The 26,478-nt window shown below is 39.7% G+C and overlaps 1 protein-coding gene across 3 annotated transcripts in view; it reads left to right on the top strand.

Moving 5' to 3' along the window:
• Window positions 1-26,478, top strand: part of SATB1 (SATB homeobox 1) — a 105,052-nt gene that overhangs the window by 18,115 nt on the left and 60,459 nt on the right. The window contains exons 1-5 of one of the 3 annotated variants that reach the window (XM_056129392.1): window positions 4,236-4,490; window positions 7,155-7,389; window positions 11,092-11,268; window positions 12,026-12,152; window positions 12,926-13,049. In XM_056129392.1, the coding sequence (XP_055985367.1) occupies window positions 7,179-7,389; window positions 11,092-11,268; window positions 12,026-12,152; window positions 12,926-13,049 (639 nt within the window). In that variant the 5' untranslated portion in view covers window positions 4,236-4,490; window positions 7,155-7,178. Of the gene's footprint in view, window positions 1-4,235; window positions 4,491-7,154; window positions 7,390-11,091; window positions 11,269-12,025; window positions 12,153-12,925; window positions 13,050-26,478 lie in introns of those variants that run through there. The other 2 variants (XM_056129390.1, XM_056129391.1) reach the window with 2 other exon arrangements.

Below are 26,478 nucleotides of genomic sequence, written 5' to 3'. Positions count from 1 at the left end.
TATACTTAGAGTTTATGTTTATGAATTGGTTTATATTTCCTGAATAAAAGGTGTTAATTCAAATCTAAAGATTACTTCTTTAACTCCCACATCACAAGAGTTGTCTAAGAACTTGGAAGCTTTTTGTCTTGTATACTTGTGTAAATGATGGGATAAGTACATTTACATTATTTTATTCCCATGTGTCTTAATTTTTGTATTCTCAGTAGCCATTTTGCAGTCTTTTCTCTCTGCTCAAGTTTTGTGTTTGTCAACAATTTTAAATTTTTTAAATTTGGGCTTTGGCGTTTGACTTGAGATACATGACTTTTTTGGGGGTAGTTTACTGTCATTTTTATTTTTTAAGCTTTGCTATTATTTGTAAATCTGTACAGTGTGATGCTGGAATACATTACCCCTACTGAAAGGCAGGCAGGTTTTCTGGAAATCATGTCAGGCATTGGCTGTTTAAACTCAAAAAGCTTTAGAGCAACTCTAAAATAGCCCATCTGGAAACTTCTAATTTAGCCTCTCGCTTACAATGTTTAATTGTCAATGTAAAATTATTTTTTTCTTTTAAAAGTCTTAATATTTCCACCAGTTGACACCCATGTTAGGTTTTTGCCTCGTCTGTCTCCTAACACTTAAAATATCTCCTTACACTTAAAATATCCTTATTTCTTTTCATTCTTGTGCTTTTAAAATGTAGTATCCTTTGAGCTTTTCAGCGAAGATTGCCTGATATTTATTTTCTTGTTTTTTGAGTCTGGGTTCTGTTTTATTAGCATATGTTCTTTCTTTGGCTCAAGGCTTGGGTTTCTGTGTGCCAAGATTCACGGTTGCCTTCCTTGATTTTGACTAACCTTTCCGGTTTGTGGGTGAAACTTGGGTGCCATTAGGATGATATGTTTTCATTGTGCTTCTCCTAAACTTGTTCTCCACAGGAGGCCATTATTTCCTACACTTTATCTTTTGCTTTCCCTTCTGCTTTTCTTAGATTTCTAATGTAAACAGTGTCTCCAAGAGAGTATTGGTAGCGTTAAAGAACCTCATTTGCATATTCCCTCTTATCTCAGTACGTGTGCGAACTTGTTGCTTTTTTTTTTCCATGTGTAACAAAATGTTTATCTGATGGATTTTTCTCTTTGCACTACTCGTGTATTCTGAAAAATAATTCCTATAAACACTTTTGTTTTTGTTTAATGATTAACTGCCTTCAGGGTGGCAAGATGTGAGCACGAAAACCGAAGCGATAAAATGCTGCATCTTTATTTCGGGGAGATTGTAATGTTTTTCATTTCTATATAAACTATACTTAATAGATTATCTAAATAAGACCGCATTTATGTGCTAATGACCATTTATCTAAGTGGGTGGCTTAACCTTAGACATCACAGCTGAAGCATTTAAGAGCCACAGCGGAGGTAGCTCACCCACCCAAACTTTCTTGCCTCTGGCTCGGTTGTCAGTCCGTGCCAGGTTGGTGGCATCCTTAGCTTTGTAGCGACAAGTCAGGTTTCTTTCAAGTGACCCAAATTCTGTGCTAACTCGGCCACTCTGGGCCACGCCGCTTTGGCTCCTGCGTGTCCCAGGGCTGAGCGGTGTGGGGGTCCAAAGAAGGGGACTCCCTTCCTCTACCGGGGGGGGCGGGGGGCGAGAGCTCTTCTCGGACTCCGGTTTTTCCACGTTGGCTCCCACTAGTTTGGGATGCCAGCCCCCCGGCACTAGTTTGGGATGCCAGCCCCTCCCCCCCGGGGGGCTGGAGGCAGGGGTGGGGGGGAGCGCATATTCTCGGGAGCGTCTGCACCAGCCCTGGCCTCCTGCCCCGTCCGCGCCGTCCCTTGCAGCCACTTCTTCGCCCCTCCCCGCCCTCCCCCGGCCGCCCCGCGCCCGTCCCTCGCCCCCTCCAGCCGCCACCGCCGCCGCTCGCACACCTGCCCCTGCCGCCCGCCCGCGCGCCGCGCGCCAGGGCAGCCCCCGCGCCTCCGCCCCCCGCGCCCTCCCCGGCGCGCCTGGCGGCGGGCGGCCGGGGCTGGCCCTCGCGCTGCGCCCTGTTATTCTGGGTATTGTGTGTAATAAATGTCGGGCCGCCTCACTCTAATCAAGCTCATTACAAATTCTTGCGCGCCCGGGGCCGGAAATCGTGCGCTCTCCCCCCGCCCCCCCCACACCCCGCACTCTCACCACGCCGCCCGCACCCCCCCCGCACTCATTCACTAGTTACTTGTCTTTCGGCTTTTTTTTTCTTTCCCCACTCGCCGCCCCCGCCCCCTCCCCCAATCCCGGCCCTCCAGCCCGGGTTTTAATCCCCATCCCTTTTCCGCCTTCCCCAGGCACCCTGCCCCCCCCCCCCCGCACGCTCACAGACACACACACACACACTCACATACACACCCCGCCGCCTTCCTCCTCCGCGGCGCACCCCCTTCCTCCTCCTCCTCCTCCTCCCCCTCCCCCTCCTCCCCGCCGCCGCCGCCGCCGCCGCCGCCGCCACTTTCTCGCTCGCTCCCGCTCCCGGCCCCGCTGGGGAAGGGCTCGCGGCGGCGGCGGCGGCGGCGGCGGCGGCGGGCGGCCGGGAGGAGGCTGCGTGCTCGGGGCTGGGGCCCGGGAGCGGGGTGATTCTGTATTAAAATGAGGAGGAGGAAGAAGAGGCAGCCACAGCGGCGGCAGCAGCAGCAGCGGCAGCGGCAGCAGCAACAGCGGCAGCGGCAGCAGCAGCAGCGGCAGCGGCAGCGACAGGAGCGGCGGCGGCGGCGGCAGCAGCAGCGAAGGCTGCAGCCCGGGCGGACGCGCGGAGCCCAGCCGGGCACGGCGGCGGCGGCGGCGGCGACAGCGGCCGGGATGAGTCAACTCATAATTTAATGGGGGCAGAGACGGGAGCGAGGGGCAGAGCGAGCGAGGGCAAGCGAGCGAGTCAGCAGCAGCAGCAGCAGCAGCAGGAACAGGAACAGCAGCAGGAGCAGCAGCAGCAGCAGCCCCGTCCGGGGACTCGCGCTCACACGCACGCACACACACCCCGACACGCGCGCACACGCACACCTCTCCCCGTGCCACCCCGCCACCCCCGGCCTCGTCACCGCCACCACCGCCACTACAGCCGTCCTCCTCGCCCGCCGGGGCCACTCCGGAGGAGGAGGAGGACGCCGCGGCGCCCCCCGCCCCCACCCCGCTCGCCGCCTTCGGGGAAACTCCTGGCAGCAGTTGGCGCGGGTTCCTGGGGCGCTCCCCCCTCCCGCCCCCACCCCCGCGCGCCCTGCTCCCCAAGTCCTAGTAGTGCCATTGTGGCGCTCCTTGTTTACCTCGGACTCGGGCTGAGTGAGAAGCCGGGCGACTTTTTTTGGGGGGGAGGGGGCGGGGAGTTGGTCTCGGCGGCGGCGGAGGTGGCGGGGGGTGCCTGCTGATTCCCTCCCCTCCCCCCTCCCCGCCCCCACCCACCCCCCCTTTGCACTCCGGCGGGCGGCTCTCCCCCGGCGCTCCCAGCCTCGCGTCCATGGGCTGGGAGAGGGTCCTGCGGGCTGTCGTCAGCGAGGGCCCCCTCCAAAGTGGCCTGGCAGCGCCCGGGCGGCGCGCTTTCCGCCCCCTCGCGCCCCCCCACCCGCGCCGGCCCCCCGGTCGATGCCCCCCGCGGTGGGGGCGCGAGGCAGTGGTGGTGGGAAGAAAGTTTTTGAAGGTTGGTTTCCTCGCTGTCGCCGGCGTCGGGGACGCGGGGGGCTGGGAGGGGGGCGCGGGAGGCGACCGCAGGGCGGCGAGGGGGGCCTGGCCCGTGCCGCCTCCTCCCGGCTTCCCGGAGGAGAAGAAGATCGCAAGTGACAGGCAGAAGTAGACTTTCGGTCCCCGCGCCCGAGCACCCGGGCGAGCGGGCGGGAGGGCAGCCAGGGCACCTCTTTCTTTCTTTTTTTCTCTTTGCTTTGCTTTTTCTTCTTTTCTTTTTTTTCTGGAGACCTGGGTCTGCTGTGATCTGCTGTTTTTTGGTTTTTTTTTTTCCCTTTTGGAGAGAATCCTCAGTCACCACCTCGCCTCCCCAGCACCCCCACAGTGCACAGCTCATAACGGGTTTTTGCTTTGTTTTTACGATTCCCCCCCCCCCCCACGAATCACTTGTCAGATCAATTTTATCTTCTCCCTCCTCCCTACTCCCACTCTCCCCTCCTCCCCATCTTAAACCCCGTTCTCTGAGGTTAGACGTTTTACAAACCATCTATGTTGCTTTTCGATTTGTGATTTTTAAAAAAAGAATTTTTTTTCAATAACCCCCTCTTCCATCCATGGCTCCTCTTCTAGACGTTTATTTCTGCCCTTCCCCCGCTTAGGGGGGCGGGGGTAGGGGAAGAGAAAATAATACAATTTCAGGGGAAGTCGCCTTCAGGTCTGCTGCTTTTTTTTTTTTTTTAATTACAACAAAAAAAAAAGAGACATAGAAAACATCAGTCTTGAACTTCTCTTCAAGAACCCGGGCTGCAAAGGAAATCTCCTTTGTTTTTGTTATTTATATGCTGTCAAGTTTTGAAGTGGTGAGTTTCAGGTCGGTTTTGCTAATTTCACTCAGTAAAACTGCAGTGTTTCTGTTTCTAGATAGTACTTTGCTTCTTTGTCTCTTTAAAAGGTCACAATGAAAGCTTGGCCTGGATCGTGCCGGCCATATGGAATGGATAAGGGCACAATCTCTTAAAATGTGATTATGGGGTTCTGTGGGGGCGAGGGAGGGCAGCCAGCGAGCAACTCATTGAAAAAGCTCCCACACTGCAAAAACTAGCTTCTGGAAACCGGAATTTCGGGCTTTGCTTTTTCTTTTTCTTTTTTTTCTTTCTGAAGGAAAGAATTGCATCTGAGTTTACTGTTTTATTCAGTCATCATCATAGATGGACCTCGTTTATGGGCTGGGGAATGGGATTTTGACAACCTATTCTGCTTTCCGTGTACCAACCAGACGTTCCACCAAAATGGGTTTTTAAATGTGTAACTCAAAAGAAACTCTTCAGCTTGGCATCTGTTGAGACCATAGTTAGTTCCCAGGCTGTCAGTCCAGAAGGCCTCGTGGAGCCTATGCCTTGCAATTTCAAACGGAGGTTAGATGAACTTTAGCCCTGAGCACAGAGTTTAAATGAGTAAATTGGGTGTTTTATGTGCATGTGATTTTGCTTTATAATATAAAGCTTTCTACTGCATGATTGAATGTTTAATTCATGCTTATAGGTGGCTATTCTAAATACGATTTTGCATGACCTATATGATGTTTTGCTTGTCAATACATTAAATTGTAATCTATCACTTTCATTAACTGTACAGTTTATAGTGCCATTAAGCCTTATGACTACTTAATATGTTTTGTAGCATTAACTTTGATGCTGTAGTCTCCTCCCCCTCCCCCCCCACTTTGCCCCACGGGTTAACTATTTTCTTTTCAAATCATGTTTTCAAATTCATCTTCTGCTCTAGGGTAAGGCAACCCAATTTTAGAAAAAGCAGCTCTATATTGTCATCCACATGAAACATTATAAAGAGTGTTTTGAATAAGTTAATAATCATCACTCTCTAATTTTGGCTTTAGACTGCAGTTTAATATAATGGAAAAGAGTGATCTTGATAAAAAGTGGTTAAAAGAGGCACATTTATTGTTAATGAACCTCATAACCAAAAACAGATGGGACCTCGAATCAATGGTAAACCTTTAGTTCTCAGCGTGCCATCCTCAAGTACAAGGATAAATAGCCATTATTTCTCAAAGTTTATAGTTCTTCCGTGGCATTCCTAAGGTTGCCTTTAAACCTATGCATTCGCTTTGCTCCCCCCTTCCCAATCACCTCTTCTTGATTATGTGGGACAAGGTAATCTATGGTTTAAGGAAAAAACTGTTTTACAGAAAATCCATCCTAGTAATACAAGCTGACTCAGACCTATCTAGCTTTTTTGGTAAAATTTTAAGTACAAGATAATGTTGAATTACCAGAGCAACTAGAAGAAAGTTGTAACTGTATTCTCTTTGCTTTTCATCAGTATCATTCCATTCCTCTTAATATTGAGAAGTTCAATATTTTAAGTGCTGTGAAAGTTCACGAAATAATTTTATTCACCTGCTCTTACCAATCCTAGCTAAAACTATTTCTGAAGTTATGTTAGTATTGTATCAATTGCTCTATTAGAAATTAAAAACTGATGTTTGGTTTATAATTAAAAACATTTTTTTCTGAAGATCTTGACTATTGCATACTTAGGTAATTTTGCATATTGATGATCAGGAAAAATCAAGTTCTTTTTTTTCGTTAAAGCAAACTTGGTACTTCTGTCAAATGTGTGTGTCACAAACTATGAAATGTTTTTAAGTTGTATGCTATTTGTTAACAGCATTATATTAGTAATGGGCCTGTTATAATAAAAACTCAGCCACATGATTCAGCCAAATATCTTCAGAACCTGGGTTATTTGAGGAATACCTGTTCTGTCTACTTAGGGATGAAATGACCCAATCACTTGTTTGAACCAAGACTGTACTAGATCTTTAACAGGTCAGATCTTGAAACTTTGATTGTAGAAAACTTTTTTTTCCTACCAATTAATTTGTAACGTCAGCATGGCGTTTAAAAGACTGAGGTTTACTGCCTTCTTTAGAGCTGGTGCTTATTTATCCCCTTCATAAAGATCCAAACCTGTAAAAATGTGAATCTATACACTGGACTTAGCTAATATTTTTGACATTGATCATCTTACTATCGTAAAAGCATTTTCATTGTTTGCTGTAATGAGTTTCCAACATTTTAAAAATATGGCACTCCATACATAGATTTAATTTACTCTGTCTTTACCTGTATTGTAGTTCTTCTGATAGTATTTTTGTTTTCTACCACTTAGATTTGTTGGTAGGTGACAACTGTCCTTTCAAATTCATGTGTATAGATACAGTTTGCACAAATTTTTGTGTGTGTTTGAATGGAAATGTGAGCTTGTTGTTTGGAACTAGAGTAACTAGCAACATCTGCATTTTGTTAGATGTCTAGTTCAAGCGAACTTACAAATATGTTTTATTTTTGCAGGGATACATATCTAAGGTGTAAAACTCGTGTGCGTGTGTGTGTGTGTGTGTGTGTGTGTGTGTGTGTGTGTTGAGAGAGAGACAGAGACAGAGACAGACAGACCGACCCACCAATTATAACATGTCTTTTCTTTTTTAATTCTGGCAGGTGATCTTTAGAGGGTAACTGAGTATGGATCATTTGAACGAGGCAACTCAGGGGAAAGAACATTCAGAAATGTCTAACAATGTGAGCGATCCGAAGGGTCCACCCGCCAAGATTGCCCGCCTGGAGCAGAACGGGAGCCCGCTAGGAAGAGGAAGGCTTGGGAGTACAGGTGCAAAAATGCAGGGAGTGCCTTTAAAACATTCGGGCCATCTGATGAAAACCAACCTTAGGAAAGGTAAATACAATACTTTTGACCGAAATCCTGGAAAGCTGTGAGCCCTGGTGTCTGCCCTGTACCACTTTGGGGGTGGAGAGGCAGAAACTTGTCTTTGTGTTTCCTTTCCCTTGATTCTCCTTCTAATGTAGTATTTGATATATTCCTGGGTTTAGTACAGTGTCTGTCTATATATCTATATATACCTGTATATAGATTGATGGATATACCGATTTGAAAGTGCAGATACCATGCTTGAGTAGAGCATTGGACTCTACAACTGAAATCATTAGATGTTTAGATAATAAGCACTGAATTAAATATTACACAGGCTTCCACTGATAAGGTGTTACTGTAGTGGAGAATGTGTGGATTGCTGTTGCTGGCACTAACCCTGATTAGGAATAAGACTGGTTGACAATTCAAGAATAGTTCTTTCTTTTTCAGAGGGTTACTGATTCTAAAGCAGTGTGAAAGAAATGGAAGTCTTAGGTGGTATATGGGAAAAGTTTGTGATATAATTTTTTGTGGTTTATTAAAAGTATGTTCATTATTTAGAGTGGAAAACCTGATTTTTGCTGTAATTGAATATCATTGATCAAGGAAGAATAGATTTAGGCAGGTTTAAGAAAAGAATCATAACTCCTTGCCAATTTTATATTAAATTGATGAAGTTGAACAACTTTGTGTTTAGTGATATTGTGTGTGTGTGTATTTGTGTGTATGTATAAAGCCATGACTATATTGTGTAAAATGTGTATGCCTCAAAGCAGTTTTTATTTTGTCTCCAAATAACTGTGTATAGCTACACATTCCCCTTAACATTTGCTAAGAAAGGATAAAAATGCCATTTTTTTTAGCCACCAAGAATATTAAGTAGATAAAGTTAGAAGGGAGAGGAATTTCATTGTGTTTGATGCATAACATTTATCATACAATCATTTATTTTTTCCTTGGTTTGGCGAAAACAAAGAATATATTGATCCTGAAATGAACAGACACAGCAGACCGTATTGTTAGATCTTTATCTATTAAAAATGGAAAAACAGCACTTCAGCAAATTCTTTGGCCTCTACTCATGATTACCCTATTTATTGATTGTTTGCCAAGAATGTATGCATCTTAAGAAAGCCAGGATAAGAGCATTAAAAATATAATTTATTACGGCTTTTCAAACAGAGTGCATTAATATTGTACTGTGAAGCGCTGGGGCTCTATAAAAAAGACTTTCTGACGCCTGCAAACATATAAGTTCCATAAATTCCTAAATAGGAGATTTCAGCTGTCTCTGGTATTATGTGATATTTGCACAGCAAACTTTAATGCCAGGACAGTTTTAGACAAGGATTCTACAGACTTCTCTGCTCCTTATGGCAGACGTGCTGTTTACACAGGCTCATAAACCTTCAGCAAAAGCTTCTAAGACTGCCTCCAGGTTTAAATCATGTGGTATTTTTAGCATTCAGCAGTGACCAGTGCAGTCCCCTTTTAATGTTGAAAGGTTATGAAGTTGCTGTAGTTAGAAGTCTCACCAAACATTATCACAATCAGAGTTCAGAGAAGGTTCCTGTTCTGCATTACTCTCGGGTCAGGAGGCTGCTTCAAGTTTTCCAGAAGATTTATAGCAAGATATGTAACTAAAGCATTATTCTGTCACCTTCTCAATACCCAACTTTATCTACAGGGTATCTTTAATCAAATTTAAAAGTCTAAAATAAATCCCCAATTGTATTTCAATTCTTTGAAAAGCCTACACAGTAGTTTTCTCAGTTTAAGAAGCAGCATATACAACATGTTTGTATCCTATACATGAGTGGGGGGGGGGTGGAAATAGATGTGTATGTTTTGTTATAACTAACTCACCTCTTGAAGACCTCAAAATAGTGGGAGGAGAAACCAAACTACAGTAACTTCACTTCCTGTTCACATGCTTTTTTTTTTTTTAAATAAAAGAACATTGCATTCACATTGACATTTTTAAAATGTAGTTTAATTGTAGAATGTTCTCTGATTACTTCAAAGAACAAAATTACCAAAGACTTCGTTGTGATGTTTTTATCTATATATTTCATGTGCATGGTTTCTGCTTGACAGGTGCTGGGTAAAAACTGACTTGAGATGAGGAAGCAGGGAAGTAGAAGGAGTTGGATGCTTTTGTTTATTTGCTTAGGAGATTTTGCCAAAGTACGTTCAAGCCAAGGAAGAAATCACCCCTTTGCACATGCTGTTTTTCTTGTGGTCTCCCAAAGTTATCGTCTGATCCCTGACTCGTTCTCTCTCTGGTATAAAACAGCTGAGTGAATGACAAAAATATATTGGCAAGCTCTGCGGCTTGTTTTTCATGCCTAGCCTGTTGGGTACCTCCGAATGAGTTAGTGAGCTTTTCTAAGTAAACCTAGAGGGGTTTTTGTCAGAGGTAGCATCTCTTGTGAATAGTCCACTAAAGCTTTGGTGAAGATGCATCTATTGAAAATGTCACTGTTTCACTGCTGGCTTTTGTTTAGCAAAAACCAAGTGAATAAAGCATTTTTAAAGGGCATCTCTGGTGTCGCGTAGGAAATCCTGGTTTTTAGCAGTGGTTGGTATACACTCGACGTTTTCCGAAGTTGTTAGGATTCGAGTCTAGAGGGCAGAGCTTAGAGAGGCATTCATGTTCTAGGACTAATTGGGGATCCTGGGTGCCCTGTTAAAGTAACCCTTGTCATCAGTTATGCTAAAGATGATACCCTCCTGGCAGCGTGCCACAGTACAGTTCAGATGCATCTGCTTTTAACCCTTTTCCACTTTCCCTGAAAGTGTAACAGTGCCCTGAACAAACACCTTGACTACTACAGCGTGATTTCAGTTTCTAGAAGCCTTTTTTTCTAACAGTGGTGTGAGCTGGGCTTGTTAATCATCTGGCTACTGAGTTATTACATTGGATTGAAGTAAATAAAGAACGCATGAAATCTAGGCATATTCCTTTATCCTAATGTGTCCTGAGTTTCTCTTTTTCCTTTCTCTTTTTTATTTTCTTTACTGCAACAAAGATTGCTCATTTGGAGGACATATGTTTACTGTGTAATTCTTTAGGCAGGTAGATTAAATGAGTAGTCGTAAAAATAAATCTTATTTATCTACATTATGCACGTACTGAAATATATTTTGGGCATGAATTTGATGAAGTTTTATGTTTCTTTCATGCACCCTTTAAAGTAAATATATTTAAGGAAAGAAGAAAATGCTAATAATTTTAGAGCCCAGGATAATTTGTTTGAGTACAAATGGGAAAAGTTTAATATTAACAAGAGTGTGTAGGAAGCATGAACGTTAGTTGGTCTGAAGACAACTGTAGCAGCTCCTTCTGCACACTGCATGCCACTCAGCAAATCAGACAAGACACTTCTCTATCGTCAACATTATTATTTGATCAAGAAGGTAATTTTGCATTAATTGATTCTGGAAAGTGCATTAATAAAATGAAAACAGCCTCTATTTTAACCTTAGGATTAAGTTCACCTCCTATTCAAGTATCTATTTCAAACTTAAAAAAAATTTTTTTTCAATGTATATATTGGTGTGTGCCTGCCTGTCTTTCTATACCTTGTCTGCCTTGGAAACCATCTCCCTTTTGTTACTGTGGTGAAGATTTCTTTTCCTGGCTTAATTTTGCTCCCCCCAACCACCAGTTTGTATTCCTGAAGATTGTTAGTTTGTGTCTCTTTTTCTCTGTGTTTCTGATAGGAACCATGTTACCAGTTTTCTGTGTGGTGGAACATTATGAAAATGCCATTGAATATGATTGCAAGGAGGAGCATGCGGAGTTTGTGTTGGTGAGGAAGGATATGCTTTTCAACCAGCTGATAGAAATGGCATTACTATCTCTGGGATATTCTCATAGCTCTGCTGCCCAGGCCAAAGGTAAATAATGCATATGTGAGGTTGGAAAAATTGCTTGACGTCCTTTGTTTACCTTGCAGAGAAAGCTCTGAATAATTTGATTCAAAGAACTGTCGCCTGGTTCCTTATAGACTGTGGCTTTAAAAAATTGGCTTAATTTAGGTTGGTTTAGTTAACACACATTTTGCTCATGTGGAATGTCGAGGTAGATTTTTTTTAAAATTACTTCAGCTGAATCATTAGTATGCTTATTGACCTTAATAATCTGCTCCACTGAGGACCCACAAGGAAGTGAGGAGCGTATTTGAGCAGATGGACTGTTGAGAGTCAATTTGCATTTATGACTGAATATCTAGTTCTGTTTCTTTTATTCTGTTTCTGATGGTTTTATGGGCTGTAAAGTATTTTTCAATGCTGATTCCCATTGCTATAGAGAATCTTATCTAAATCGTAAAGCCATTTAGAACTGGTTCAGCTATGTCTTATTAGAACTTCCTGTAAGTTAGGAAAATGTGGCCTCTGCATAGGTTTTATTGATGGGGTTTTATTTCCAAAATAATAAACAGCCCAATAGTCATTTACATAATTTCACAATTTGGAAAGCTAAGCTGTGAATATTTTCATTGACCTGCCTCTTAGTGGGAAGGGACTCATTCAAACAGAAATAACAATATTGCTTGTGGTGGGAACAATGAGAAGAAAAAAAAAAAACCACCCCAAAACCTTCTATGAGATAGATTATGTGACATATTCTTTTTTTTTTTTTCCCCTGGAATAGGGCTCATCCAAGTTGGAAAGTGGAATCCAGTTCCACTCTCGTACGTGACAGATGCCCCGGATGCTACGGTAGCAGATATGCTTCAAGACGTTTATCATGTGGTCACATTGAAAATTCAGTTACACAGGTGAGTCAGGACAGCAGTTTTAGGGCAAAACATTCCACTCACCTGGTCTTGTGAAATAAAGCATCTCTGGCAAACATTCAGTTTTTATTGCTGTGTATTTCAGAAAGGTTAATCCAGTTTGATTTGGTTGCCTTACCCTTTCTGCCTTATTTTCCTAACTTCAGTGTATAATTTTGAAGGCGACCCCTACCCAGCCCCCACTCCCACGTCCCCGTTTCTAGATTGTGCTGGTTATCAAAAGACAAGGCTTTTATATTTAGTCAATTAAATGATGCATTACAAGAAGGCATTTTACATAAAGTTTACTTAAGAGAAAAATATTTTTGCATATCATGAACAGTGCCATCTGTGTACATTTTGTGAAAGAATGCCTTATACACTATTGCCGTGATCTTATTTATTTATATATATTTTAATCATTTTAATTCGTATGAAGAGAGACAGGAAAGGAAAACGGTTAATACGTTAATGCTTTTCACGATGGCTCATGAGAAAGCAGTACACCTTAAATTGTCTTCCCAAGCGCATCAGAGCAGGAAGGTAGAAGTAACATGAAAAAATAGCCACCACAGGCAGCTGATGTATAATTCATGCATCGATACAGCAGATGTGTTGTATAAAGTAATTAACTAATCGGAACAATCAGGAGACCGAGAGCAATCTCCAGATGCATCTGTTTGATGCGCAAAATGAAATCTGTCTGTCTTAAAGGAATGTTCTGCAGCGGGATGCAATCTTGTAATAATCCCCTTTCTAATCTATGTTTCAAATAGTTGCCCCAAACTAGAAGACTTGCCTCCTGAACAGTGGTCGCACACCACAGTAAGGAATGCTCTGAAGGACTTACTGAAAGATATGAATCAGAGTTCGCTGGCCAAGGAGTGCCCTCTTTCACAGGTACTTAGCATGCAAAAAGAATCTTGGACAGACCTGATGGGAGGTTTGATGGGGCTCCATAATATGTATGAAGCAACTGGTATCTGAAGTCAGAATCTGCCAAAAGGGCACAGTGACATGACCACTGGTGACTTTTAAAACTGCTGGATTCATTCTGAAAGATCTTTCTTCACACATCTTCTCCCTCGGGTAAAAGAGAAAGACAGCTCAGCAGAACTCCACACTGGTTTGTATTTAGATTCCTCTTCTGAGTACTTTCCGCCTGGGAAGCACTCCTGAGTTCCTCTTATTCCCCCGAGTTCCTCTTATTGTAGAGAGAAGGTAGAATAATTTCCATGATCCTTTGGTGGATGGTAATGGCAGTGTAAATGTTCACAAGCAAAACTTGGCCATGCAACCGGAATAAAATAAAAGTACAGCTTTCGAATATTTGTTCATTACAAAAACAAAAATAAAAAAATCAACATTTAGTAAAAATGATTTTCAAAATAGGAATGGACATCTGCTTCTACCTGAAGGTTAAATATCTATTGTTGGTTATGGCGCTGTCATGTTTTGTGTTTTTGGCATACTTAATTTTTTCTCTTTAAATAAAAGTTGAATGCTTTTCCCCTCTGAGATTCCCCTACTGTCATCGGGGAATTTTGAAATGACACAGACCTTTATTATGGTGGCACATGATTTTTTTTTTATAATGAATTAAAACTTGATAAAGATCGGCCCTTTTCTTAAATTTACAGCCACACATATTTTACAATACTTAGCTGATTTCATTTTTAAAAAGAGGGTCTACGAATCAACTCTTAATTGGCTGCTCTTGTGTTCACTCACATAAATGTATTAATGTGCCTGTCCAAAGACATTGTGAGGTCATTTCATGACGAAGTAAGTATCAATGACATATGGGCCTAAGTAGATTTTTGCTGTTTTTTCTTTTAATTCAAGTTTAAATTCACGTTTTAAATTTTATTATGAAGGTTAATCTGCCTGTTACTTGAACCTGATGAACCATATGCCCCCGCTGTAAATATTTCTGCAGTTGAATCATTCTCAATATGTATTTCTATTGTGATGCTGGCTAAGATACCAGCTACTTCAGAAAGGAAGTTTTGTGCTGTGATTTCATGGAAACTCCATGCATTTTTTAGGCCTGCAGCTTCGTGGTCTATCGGCTTTACTTTGATACTTATTAGTTGTTATAGGAATGAAATAAATTTATAATTAATGATGGTTTCTCAGAGTTGGGAATCTGATTCAGTGTTAGAGCATATCTCTTAGGACAAAGTATGAGGTACTGGATTTTTTCCCTAGTACCACTCCCCAAACGTGTATATGCATATAGAAAACGATGTATCTTTCTATAGCCCTTTACAGTAATCCACAGGTAAAATAATCTCTGTATTAAGTGGTCAGTTGGAATTCAGAGCAAGATTTTTTTTCCCCCATCATTTTAGCTTCTCTCCTGTCCTTCTTTTACCCTGGTCATGGAGAGGATCTGATTTGGTAACCAGTGAATGAAAGTCAATTAATGAAGCACAGTTAAATCAGTAGGGTAATAGGACAAAACAGGTAACTCCTAACTCTTTGGAATTTTGTTTGGGAGACAACTCTGGTATTATGTGTCTTGTTTATTAGCATTTAGAAATTTGATATGCCCTAGAAACACACGTTTTTAAGGCGTGCTTAAAATATATTTTAACACCAAATATGAAATCTCATGTGTATTCCTATTACTAAACGTCCCATTAAGTTTTGGAAGTAATTTAAGACAGTATTATAGGACTTTTACTTTGAGTTGAAAAAGAAGATCTGAGGAATATTTCATAGTAAAAACTAATTGTTAGGTAGCATCAACATTTAGCCAATAAATTTTGACTCCTCTGTATCTTATAATTGTGAATTTATTTGATGTTATCACGGGAAATGAAATGAATACTGGCTGTAACAACATTAAAACACATGACACAGTGAAATCCGGGGTTTGGTTTTGTAATGTATGACCCTAGTGGATTTTTGTAGAATCCCTTGGAAGGTCTGCTGGCCTGCTGTTGCTGAACACCCTGCAGTAATCTCAGCAGGGTATAGGCTTTAACCCAAACCTTAGATGTAATCCCAGTCTCCTGTTCTTTCCAGTCATGAGCTTTTGCAAAAATTGTGCCTCGTTTATAAGTAGCAGCAAATACTTGAAATAATTTAATATTTAATATTCTGAGGAAAATGCAGCTTGTTTGCCAAGTTGAAGGAGGTCTTTTATATTCTGCATCATCTTCTGCTTCATTCTTTAGAATGAATCTATGAATCTAATAATTAAGAATGTTTTAATCATGAATTATTTTTCATTTGTTTCTTTTTTGTCTGAAGCTATTAAAGGAATCGCAGGCCCTCGAAGGCCTAGGCCCTAAATCTATGCTGAGTTAGAGAAAACTACTCCTTTTTCCCTATGATTGAGATTTGGTGTTGAAGAGTCTAGCATGAGAAAAGTGTTTAGCAGATAAATACTGCCTTAGTTGTATACAAAATGGGACCTAACACAAAGAAATGCTAACTAAGACTTTCCTCCTACCCCATTGTGTTTTGATTTTGTCCCACAGGATCTTCTTAGTATATAATTTGGTCTACATATTTTGCTCTGTTTCATTTTCCCTAATATTATAAATACCCCAGAAGTGAGTATGGCTCTAGATGCTCTTAATAGGTAGATTCCCTTTAGAAGCCAAGAGGGATGAGGAACACAGTCCCTAAGAATTTGCCTGAGGTGTCTGACTGTCTTGAGGAGGAATCTCCCATTCTTGCTAAGTGGATGCCTAGTTGGAACTTGGAACTAGAAGGTATTTTCTTCCAAGGCGTTGTCTCAGAATTTGAAAGAGGAAGAACCAGTAAGTCTTCAGAGGTCAGAGATGGACTATTGACCCAAAAGCCTTTCCCCATGATATATTTTTAAATAAATGTTGATTTAAAAATGAATACTTATTTTTTGGTGCAAGAGTGTTTTCTTTGATAGCATTTGTAGAGCTTGCTGTAGCTGCAGAAATTCCATGTGTGTGCAGATGATTTGGTTTATAATTCACCTTTATTTCTGTTACTGCTTTCCTATCATAAACCTGTTCCACTAGATTGACATTCATCATTTATTTATTGTTTCTTTTTTCTACTTTTTTGTTTCTATTTTTGGGCCATACCTGGTGATGCTCAGGGATTACTTCTGGCTCTGCACTCAGGAATGACTTTTGGCAGTGCTTAGGGATGCCGGGGTTCAAACCCATATTGCCTTATTAAAGATTGTTGTACTGTCTCTCCAGCCCCTTATTAAGTGTTTTCGAGCCTGTGTATTTTTGTTAAATGTTCTAAGACTTAAGAAATTTAGTTCATCATAGATCTGAGTTGTTGTGTATTTTGTGATCACTTTTATTTCTTCTTGGTGGCTGTGGTTTGGTAAATAAGTGAGGAACATTAAAATCTAGCTTTGTGACAGGAAAGCCCCTGGTTCTGAGAACTTTGGGAGTAGGGATTTGGGAGGTATATTAGGAATTTTCAAAAGGAAACATTTTGATTTACAGTAAATATTTTAATTTGATTCTAGTTTTCTCTCAGGTTTTAAAAATTAAACCAAAACACCGGGTAAAAAAATATATTTTGACACAAGAATAGATTCATTGTGTTAAAACTACCATAAGTAAAATTCAGTTATTCTACTAGCCTAAAACCTTACTTCCAAGAATATTTAGGTAAATTTTTCTGAAAGATTTCAGTTTGATATGCATTTATCTCTACCACAACTACACACAATTTTCACTTTTTAAATCATTGTTTTTTTTTTAATTTCATTGTCTCACCTGAGGAGAAGTAGACTCAATATAGTCCTGTATAAAACTACAATTGTTGTTTTTATTTTCAAATAGCAAAAAATACACAAATTTAAATTTCAGTATTCCATGAAAGAAATACTAAGAAAAAAAATTGGGGGAGGGTGTTCTTTTCCTGGTAGCATATGAGGATCCATAATATGATATATGACTTTTATTAGGTAGTGGCAGAAGAGATGAAAAGAAACTTCAGCCCTGCCCTCTGAAGTTTAACCATGATGACTCTCTCTAACTTGAAAATCATGTCCACAGACAATTCATACAACCTGTGTACAGTTGATTTTCAGTCTGAAATAAACAAAACACTGGGGCATCAGTGGATTGATTATGTTACAGATCTATTTCTTTAAATGACACCTTGGGTTTTTTTTCCTTTCTTTTTTATTTTCCTAAGATGATATTTTTGAAAGACTTTTTAATACCACCATCAGCTTTGCTATGTTGTATTTCATACGAGAATCTTATCTCTGAAACAGTCATATATTTATTCATTCAAAAATATGTATTGACAGTCTGCAGAATGACAAGCATCCTCTTTGCTATGTAGCAAGAAGGGTGACACATCTTAATAGTTGAAATAATACTAGTTTATTTTCAGTTTAATGCTTTTGAATCATCACAATGGCTTCTGTCACTCTGTGAGGTAGTTTCTAGTTTGTTTTTCAATTTTGGAAGCTGAGGGAGGCATAGGGTATTGATGCGCTGGATTTTGTAGCAGGTGAGGTAGAGAGACCTGGCATTTCAGCGCCACAGGCCCTTGTGCTGCACCATCCAGCCTTCTGGTCACCTTTCTAAATTTAATTTGATGGGGTTTGTTTTGTTTGTTTTTCATAAGATTTCTCTGAAGAATGTTTTGACAGTAAATACCTTTTCCAATTGCCTTTTTTTTTTCTCTCTGTAATGTGTTGGGGCTTTAGTTCTGACAAAATATTTGGTTTTGTTGTTTATGGACTTGATGTAAAAGTAACACTATTTCATGTCCTGTAATTTAGAGATTTACAGAGGGTGATTTTAGGCCTCTGAATCTGACTTCTTGGATAATCTGGTATTGGGGGGTTCCTGAATGCTTGAAAACTGCCTGGTAGCAGTATCTTTTTCTCCCTCCTTCTCCACCTCCCCCTTTCTGTTTTTTCCAGATTCATCTGGATTATTAGGTGTAATTGAGCTAAAAGTCCTTTGTTTTGAACCTCAACACAGTGTCTGGCATTTTTACTGAAAACAGTGGGCAGTTCAATTCCTCTATTTGAAAGTATAGACCTTAGTCATCCTCCGGCCTGATATGATGGATGAGGGTGTAACTGGCAGCTCTGTTTAAAAATAGAAAGTTTCCTGTTTGAAATGTTGAAATGTACTTGTAGGATTTTGTACTTTTCTTTTTCCAAGTAGAAAGTATCAATCTTGTTTTAAAATACCATGTATGTTAAAGAAGAGCTCCATATAGGAGCTTGCCTTTCCTTTAATAAAAAAGGAAACAAAACAAGACCTTTCCCCAGTTTGCCCTGCCCTACTGACCGTGGGAACCTGATGTTATAAATATCTGCTCTGCTGGGTACTAAAGTACTTGATACTAATTGGATATTTTTATCACTTCCAGGAGTTATATTAGCACCAATACATAAAGGAAATGATAAAGTAACCTTACATATAGCCTTAAACGGTGATTGTCGAATAGATTACATTTACACCAAATAAGTTTTTCTGTCTCCTTTTTGAACAGAATCTTACTCCATTCTGGTTCCTCTTTTGCATGGACAGTGCAATATCTGCTCTTCATTAATATAACATGCACTGTAGCACTGTCTTCCCGTTGTTCATCGATTTGCTTGAGTGGGCACCAGTAACATTGTGAGACTTGTTGTTACTGTTTTTGGCATATTGAATATGTCATGGGGAGCTTGCCAGGCTCTGCCGTGTGGGCAGGATAGCGGGCGGGATACTCTCAGTAGCTTGCCAGGCTCTCTGAGAGGGACGGAGGAATTGCACCCGGCTCGGCCGCGTGCAAGGCAAACCCCCTTCCTGCTGATCGATCATTCCAGTTAATATAATATGGAATAGATAATAGAAGTGTTCCCCAAAATGCAAGGTTTCCTTTTTGAGTCTCATACCTGGAATATTTTTTGTTGTTTACTTTTTGAGCCACACGTGGCAATGCTCAGGGATTACTCCTGGCTCTGCACTAGGGAATTACTCCTCGATAGGAGTGACTCTGAAGAGATTATATGGGATGCTGGGGAACAAGCATGGGTTGGCTGTGTGTAAGGCAAATGCCCTATCTGCTGTACTATCTCTCCAGCCCCACCTAGAACATTTTCAGCCAGTTTAGTCCCCTAAGAATTTAACTGTAGTTTGATGCTAGCTCTTTGTAATCTTTCAGGTATATCACTCAAAAAAAAGTCCAATTTAATAAAACATTAAGTAAAAGAATTTAAGCCATGCCAATTTACATAGTGCTTAACAATGTGGAAGTACTTCAGTTTCACTTAATAGTTTTTTTTAAGTGTGCTTTGTTCTAGATCTAAACCGTTCTTTGTTCTAGATCTGAATAGGTTTCCTTTGATTGCAGAATCTCTAATGCAAGGAAGATTACCATATTATGAGAGCACTTCCACATTTTGGGGAGGGAAAGAGGCAGTTGTACAATAGTAAGTACTACCAAAGGTGTATGAGTAGACGTGGCTTTTGAGCGCCCATTAGATGCTATTGGTTTTTGAAGTTAACCAAATTGGGCTAACCAATCTGATATTCTTACTAAAACAGAGTTAGTTCTAGAGTGTTTGTTGAGTATCTTTTTACTCCAACAACCAACCAGTATTCCTACTTAAATTTCAAGTTGGGCTCTATATGGAATTGCTTTTAAAACCTGCTTTATTTAATGTCAGATTCAGGTCTCAGACAGATTCAGAAACAAACAGACCCTCAAGTTTGGAAAATCTAAACAAGCAGCTACACCCCCCTCCCTTTCATTGGAAACTACTTGATCATAACATGCTCTGAGGATAAAAAACATTAGAGAGCCTTTAACATAACTGGAGAGCGCCTCAGCCGGGCTCTGCAGCTCATTGCCAATTGAAGGAAGGAACGCTCTGACTGTGGGGACTTTTAAATCTAGACTTAAAAGTTATTTGTTCTGTTTAGCATTTTTAAAATGATTCTATTAGGAATTGTATGTGCTTCAGTTTTAATTTTAACTCATAATGATTGTAAAGCACCCTGGGATGCTTGTATGAAGGGCGCTACAGAAATGTGAGATTGTATTTTGTTCTAATATGCGGCATTATTATGGGTGCCAGAGTTTCATCATGGGCAATTTATAAGGTTGCAGAGTTCTTCATTGTCGAGGTTACGGACTTCTTTTGTCATTTTTTTCCTTTCTCTTGTTCTTATGATAAAACTTAGTCCTCTTTAATCATTATCTTTTTCCTTATTTTCTTCTTAGTAAGAAAATACCGATTATTCTGAATCACAAAACTTCCTCATAAAAATGTTAATCTAACTTAGTTTACTCAAAGGGGTTAAAGATATAAAACATATATAAGTATATCCAGAAAAGATACAAAGTTAAAAAAATTAAAATTTTGTTAGCAGCATTTGAGATTTCATTCTTATCTCAATAACAACCCAGGGGCACTTGGTTTTGGTACTGGTGACTGTCCCAGGCTTCCCTGTTTTACTGTTAATCAGCATTTTTTTTTTCAAGATGATTAAAAAAATGTGGCTTTAACCAAAAGAAACATTAACTTTATCAAACACCATGATAGGTATTCTTTAAGACACCACATAGTGTCTTAGTTCCTGTGTTATTTTAACATTGGGCAGTTTGATTTCATTTTTTTTTTCTTGAAGTATTTATTTTAATTTGTTAGTTTTTGGGCCACACCCAGTGGTTCTCTGGTCTTACTCCTGGCTCTGTGTGCCTGGGATCAAACCCCCTCTGACAAGTACTCTACCCACTGTCCAATTTTAAATATTTTAATGTTGTTTCTTTCTGACTCCCTATCCCCCTCTTCACGTATGTTTCTTTAGTATTTTCACTCTCACTTTTATATAAATCTTTGTGTTGCTGCTCTTCGCTATCTCTTTAATTAGTACTATCACTCAGTGTAGGAGATACGAATATGAGTTCTGGCTTTAGCACGCCCTTGCGCTCGGGTCAGTGATCCTGTTTCAGTTCTGTCTTGTATAAAGTAAGAGAATTTTTCTGGATTGTTGTGAGAATTACATGAGGTAATATTTTAACATTTAAAATAGAGCCAGAGAGATAATACAGTTCGCTCCTGTAAGCTCCCAACCCAGATTTATTTCTGGAATCCCATAGTATCCCGGATCTCCGCCAGCAGTGGAATATGAGCACAGAGCCAGGAGTAAGGCCTGAGCACAACTGGGTGTGCCCCCTCTACCCCCAGCCCAGCCCACAAAAAGCGTTTAGAAGGGCACTTAATTCTACAGTGTATAGTAGCTCATTTTTAAAATTTTTTTTGCCTTTGCAATAGGAATTCAAAGTTTGAACTCTTATTTGTGGGCCCTTTATCATCTAAGAAACTTTGAATTTTCTTGAAGAAGATTTTGATGCAAACTTTACTTTTTTGGAATAACTAAAAACAGAGTACTAATTTATGAAAAAAATTAAAGGACTAAGGTTTAATTCATCTACAGCTTGTTTGCTTTCTCTTTTCTTTTCTCTATTTTTCTTTCTGGTTTTTGGGCTACACACAGCCGTACTTAAGGGTTACTCCCCTCGCTCTCACTCAGCCTGAAACATGGGTCAACCACTTGCAAGTGGGCACCTTACCCCCCTGTACTATCTTCAGCCTCCCGATCTACAGCTTTCAAGGTCACTGAAAACGGTGCCCTTTCAAGCGTTCTAAAGTTCTGATGTATTTTAAAATTAGAAATGGGGAAGACTCAAAACTTACACTTTGAATAAGCCCATTTGCAATTGAAGACAATTTATGCCTTAGGTAATGTCGGAGTGATCAAAGATGAGGCATCCTCAAGTTTTGAGTTTTTTCTAGTGTCCTGTGTTAACTCCTCCCACACTCAGGCATCCATGCGTTCTCTGGACTCATGATAGCACTTTCTAAAGTGCTCTGAAATGGTCTGTGGACTAACTAGTCTGTGTACAGCCATAATTGACTTGAAGAGGAACACCATCATGGTTCTGGCAGATACATAGGAATTCTGGACTGCTTGTCTAAGAGTAGTGGGAGAGAGACCTCAATGTCCTGAGCTGGTGCCTGTGAGGAGAGGATGGATGCCTGTGTGTGGGAGGATTTAACAGAGGACACTCAAAAAATAATTTTTATGCATATACTTTTCTTCCACAATTGATCATACATTCTAGCTTGGCTAGTACTTTTTATTTTGTCTCATCTAAGGTATATTTGAAATACCTTTTTTCTTAATGTTAATTTCATTTACCTTTTTTTGCATATTTGAGAATAAAGAGGGGAAAACTCAATAGCAGAATCAAATGATGTATGGACAAAGATGCTGATGCTGCCAACACAGAAATGCTAGCAGCCAGCAGCACCCCATGCTAACTCCCAGTGTCAATTCCTCAGTCGATGTTATGAAGTTCACATTTGGCATTGGGGATACCATTTAGAGCTATCAGCATATAATGTATATAAGTCAGCTCTGTAAAGGTCTAGAATCACCCAAATTTAGAGGAGAGCTGCAAGTGTAGATAACTGCTTATCCCTTCCAAAATGGCCCTTAGGGACTTGATTTGTCCACCCTTTGCATGAGTACCAGCTCAGCCTGGAATATACATCTATCTTCCTGATGGATGGGGCTTATCATTTCATGATAAAATAAACAACCCATCTGGCACATTTTTAACATTCAACGTAACTCTTAAGGGTGATCATGTCATTCTCCTAAACTATGGAGCAGTTTTATAGTCTTGGTAGAGATAAACAAGATTCCTGTAATTTTTCTCTCTGACGTAATCCAGAGGTGACAACCGGGCTTATATCAGGTAGACGTGGGAAGTCTTGGCTAGCAGTTCAAAATGCCCTATAAAATCCAGAGATCGATACGTGATTTAGCCCATGTGTCCTGTGAAATCTTGCATCAGATTTGAGCAAGGTATTTGTACTCCTCAATGGACTTCCAAGGTTTTGTTTACACCCTGAAGTTATAAGCGACTTCTGGGAGTAATCAGGTAAGCTTCAAGAGATTCTCAGGTAGTTTTGTAACCCTGTAAAAATTTAAAAACTGCATTGTCTTTCCCCCATAGTTCTTAAACAGTGTCACCAACCTAAATGTTCATATAAAGAAGGAATGCTCTTGAGAGAAAATAAAATCTCTGAAGAGTCACAAAGCTTAATTCTGGTATTTACATTTGTTAAAATGGATTGTTGAAACTATTTTAGTTCTTTTCACTGTGAGGTTTCATTTTGTTCAGAACGTTCTATTTAGGATCTCTGGAACATAACATAAATTCGGCATCTATTATGCTGCTGCTTCTAAGCACAGATACTAGAAAATTTAAGCTCTAATGAGCATGGGAGATTGAACCACGCAAGGGTCATCGGAGAAAGAATAGTCTATCATTCTCAAGTATATAAGTTGGTAGATGTACCTGAGAGTAAGAATTGTAGAAAATATTTTTTCCATAAAACTCATTGGATTTAGAGTTCTCTAAAAACATGTGAAAATGCTATTTGGATTAACTGTTTTTAACTTAATAATGATGAGTATATTTAAATTATCATATGAAAGCAAGGTACTAGGGGTCTCTTTCTCAAAATAAAACCATAGTTAGGGACATTTTCACTATGAGTGCCTGTGAGTAGATAATGCGTGTTACTATTGAATCTTCTTTAGTCACAAGAAGACCCTGTGGTACCTCTGTTTAAGAAGAATCATAAATTCAATAGAATCTTAAAGTTGCTCGAAGGGACTTGGAAATGATCTAGTTTTGTTCTCTTCATGTTGCAGATGAACAAGCATAAGATTCTATATACAATTAATTTAAAGTATTTAGTAATATACCTTTTTTAAACAAATGTTTTCTATTTTAAGGTCTTTACTAAATCCAATGCATTTAACCAAGAAGACTTCAGTATAGTAAGAAAGATCTAGCTGCATTATTATGTGAAAGGACAAAATAGAGAATCTGTTCAAAAAATGTTTTGTGGGACTTAACATAAAATTATGTTTTATGAAAATGCTATTTAAACTGAACCAACATTTTCCTTGAGTATTAAACACAAAAAATTTCTTTTGAAAGGATCATACTTTCATCCTTAGGAAATCTAGTACAATTTTCTTAAAAAAAATAATTGGTATGTGTTCTCTTTATGTTTTCTTTTGTATTCCTTTGGAACTTTGTCCTGAGTCTCTCTTTTTAATGCAGTACAAGGTTACTCTGTGTGAAAATGCCATAGTCAGGGATTGGGAGTGATCAGGATGGCAGGAGTCATAACTATGACAACTAAAGTTTAAGTAAAATTTAGAAGTGATTCGTCTCCACAACATATTGAGATTCATAATATGCCCCAGTTGTATTTCCCAAGAGAATAGCTTAGAAAGCAATAGAGAATCTGAAGGAAAAGATTTGGGGAATAACATACACAAACAGAATAGCACATTTAGAAATTTTGCCATTTGCTTCTCATAAATTGATGCCCATTTCCCTTCCTTCCTACATCCAAATACCAGATGGGAACTACCTGTTAGTTTTGAACAAATTTATTCTGTATCACCATCTCCTGTAATACCTGTGAGTTTAATTGATATGCTTTGGGAATGAAACAAAGACCCCGTTTACTCAGAACCCCTATTAAAATTATATTTGAGTGTAGAGTTGATTCCATCTGATCTGCAGTTAAAGTTTGGCCTTTGACCTCTCTGCACACATGTGAGGGGCTGCTGTGAAAATGCAGGACCTCAGAGTGGACAAAGTTGCGTTCTCAAATATAAAAAATGCAGAATAGAGAGCCAGCAGTTTGACAGATTGCTCAGTAAATGCTCATTTTATTAAAAATTATGAAAAGGTACTTGATGCCTCTGTGCCATTAATACAATGCATAAAAAGGTTATTGTCAAGATTAGTATTGTGGTCCTGAAAATTAACTTGTAGGGCTTTATGCATCACTCTGTATTGACTGAGAAGTCAAGAGTTTCTTTATATACATTTTACATGTGCATACCTTTATTTCAGAAAACAGTTATTACAAACTTTCTACCTAAAACATTAGCAGTGATGTGCTTTCTTTTAAAACATGGCAGTAGCTGATACATATTACAGGCAAGGTAGAACCATGAAAATCGTCTTAGATATAGAATTAAACCTGTGTGAGACTATTTCCCTTAGAGTCTCTCCAGAGTATTCCAATTCAAAACATACATTTCTTCCTACAGAAAAAGATATTCAGATTCTTTAGTTGAAATTAATTAGCATTCAGAAACCAGATAGCATGTTTTTGGGTATTCATGAGATCTCTGTTTGAAAAAAATGTTTTTAACTTGTAGAAATGTGTTGCAACACACAGATGGGAAGAAAAAGAAAAAAAAATCTCTTTAGCAAGCACTGTGTGTAAAAGGAATATTACATTTTGCACGCTCCTGATTGCTCTGTGTAAACAGTTTTTGACATCTGTCTTTATAGTTTTCGAGGAGAGGAAGACTTTGTTAAAAGAATCATTTTTATACAGCAGTCACCATTTCAGTCTTGCTTTACCTGTATTATGAAAGCAGATGGTCTGCATGTCTTTTGAATATTTATAACTATCAAAAACAATCTCTTGCTATTCACCCTTAGGCTTATGAGATGTCAGGACTGTTCTGGTTGAAAAAAATCATCTTGGGTGTTTACAGAAAGAGGATTACATTAAGCTGAAATGACTATACATTTTCCAGTTTAATATTTGTCCATCAGCTGTTTAATCGTATTTAGATAATTGTGTAAATAAGATGTTGTAGCCTTTGCCCTCTCTGCTGATGCAGCCTGAAAGCTTTAAATATGGGTGAACCACCATTTTGTACATGTTCTGGTTACCTCTTCCCACCTTAGTTAAATCATCAGCAAGTCTTTACTAAGTTTTGATCCTGGTATCATAGTCCTGCTTTAAAAAAAAATGCATTAAAAAAAAACCAGTATGGAGATTATATGAAATGTTAGGGAGTTCTGGCTTCCAGTACAGGCTGTTTAGTTTATTAGAGTATATTGTAATATGCAAATGCAGTACGGCACTCCAATTACCCTCTAAAAATGACATGGCTTTCTCTTTATTCTCCTTGCACTTGCAAAGCTTTGAGGGTATTTTAGAAAACTTTTGGTATAGTGGGGGTTAACTGGTTTTTTTTGACTGGAAGCTGAGCAATCAGAGATAACAGATTTTGCTGTGGTTGGTTGATTTGGCAGAAAAGCATGAACAGTTTTGGTTTAAATGATTGAATAACCTGATTAGCATTGTTTGGGGGTGGGTTTTTTGTTGTTGTTAAAGGCACAACAAAGCAATTTTAAGGGTAAATCAGATCACTGCCTTTCCCCAGTTGGATAAACCTTTTTTTTCCCCAAAAGGCCTTTCTCTCAAAATCTCTTTCTTGGCTACTAA

Source organism: Sorex fumeus, unplaced genomic scaffold (genome assembly GCF_029834395.1).
Source record: "Sorex fumeus unplaced genomic scaffold, SorFum_2.1 ptg000072l, whole genome shotgun sequence".
Lineage (NCBI taxonomy): Eukaryota > Metazoa > Chordata > Mammalia > Eulipotyphla > Soricidae > Sorex > Sorex fumeus.
This window is presented reverse-complemented; position numbering and strand designations above follow the sequence as displayed.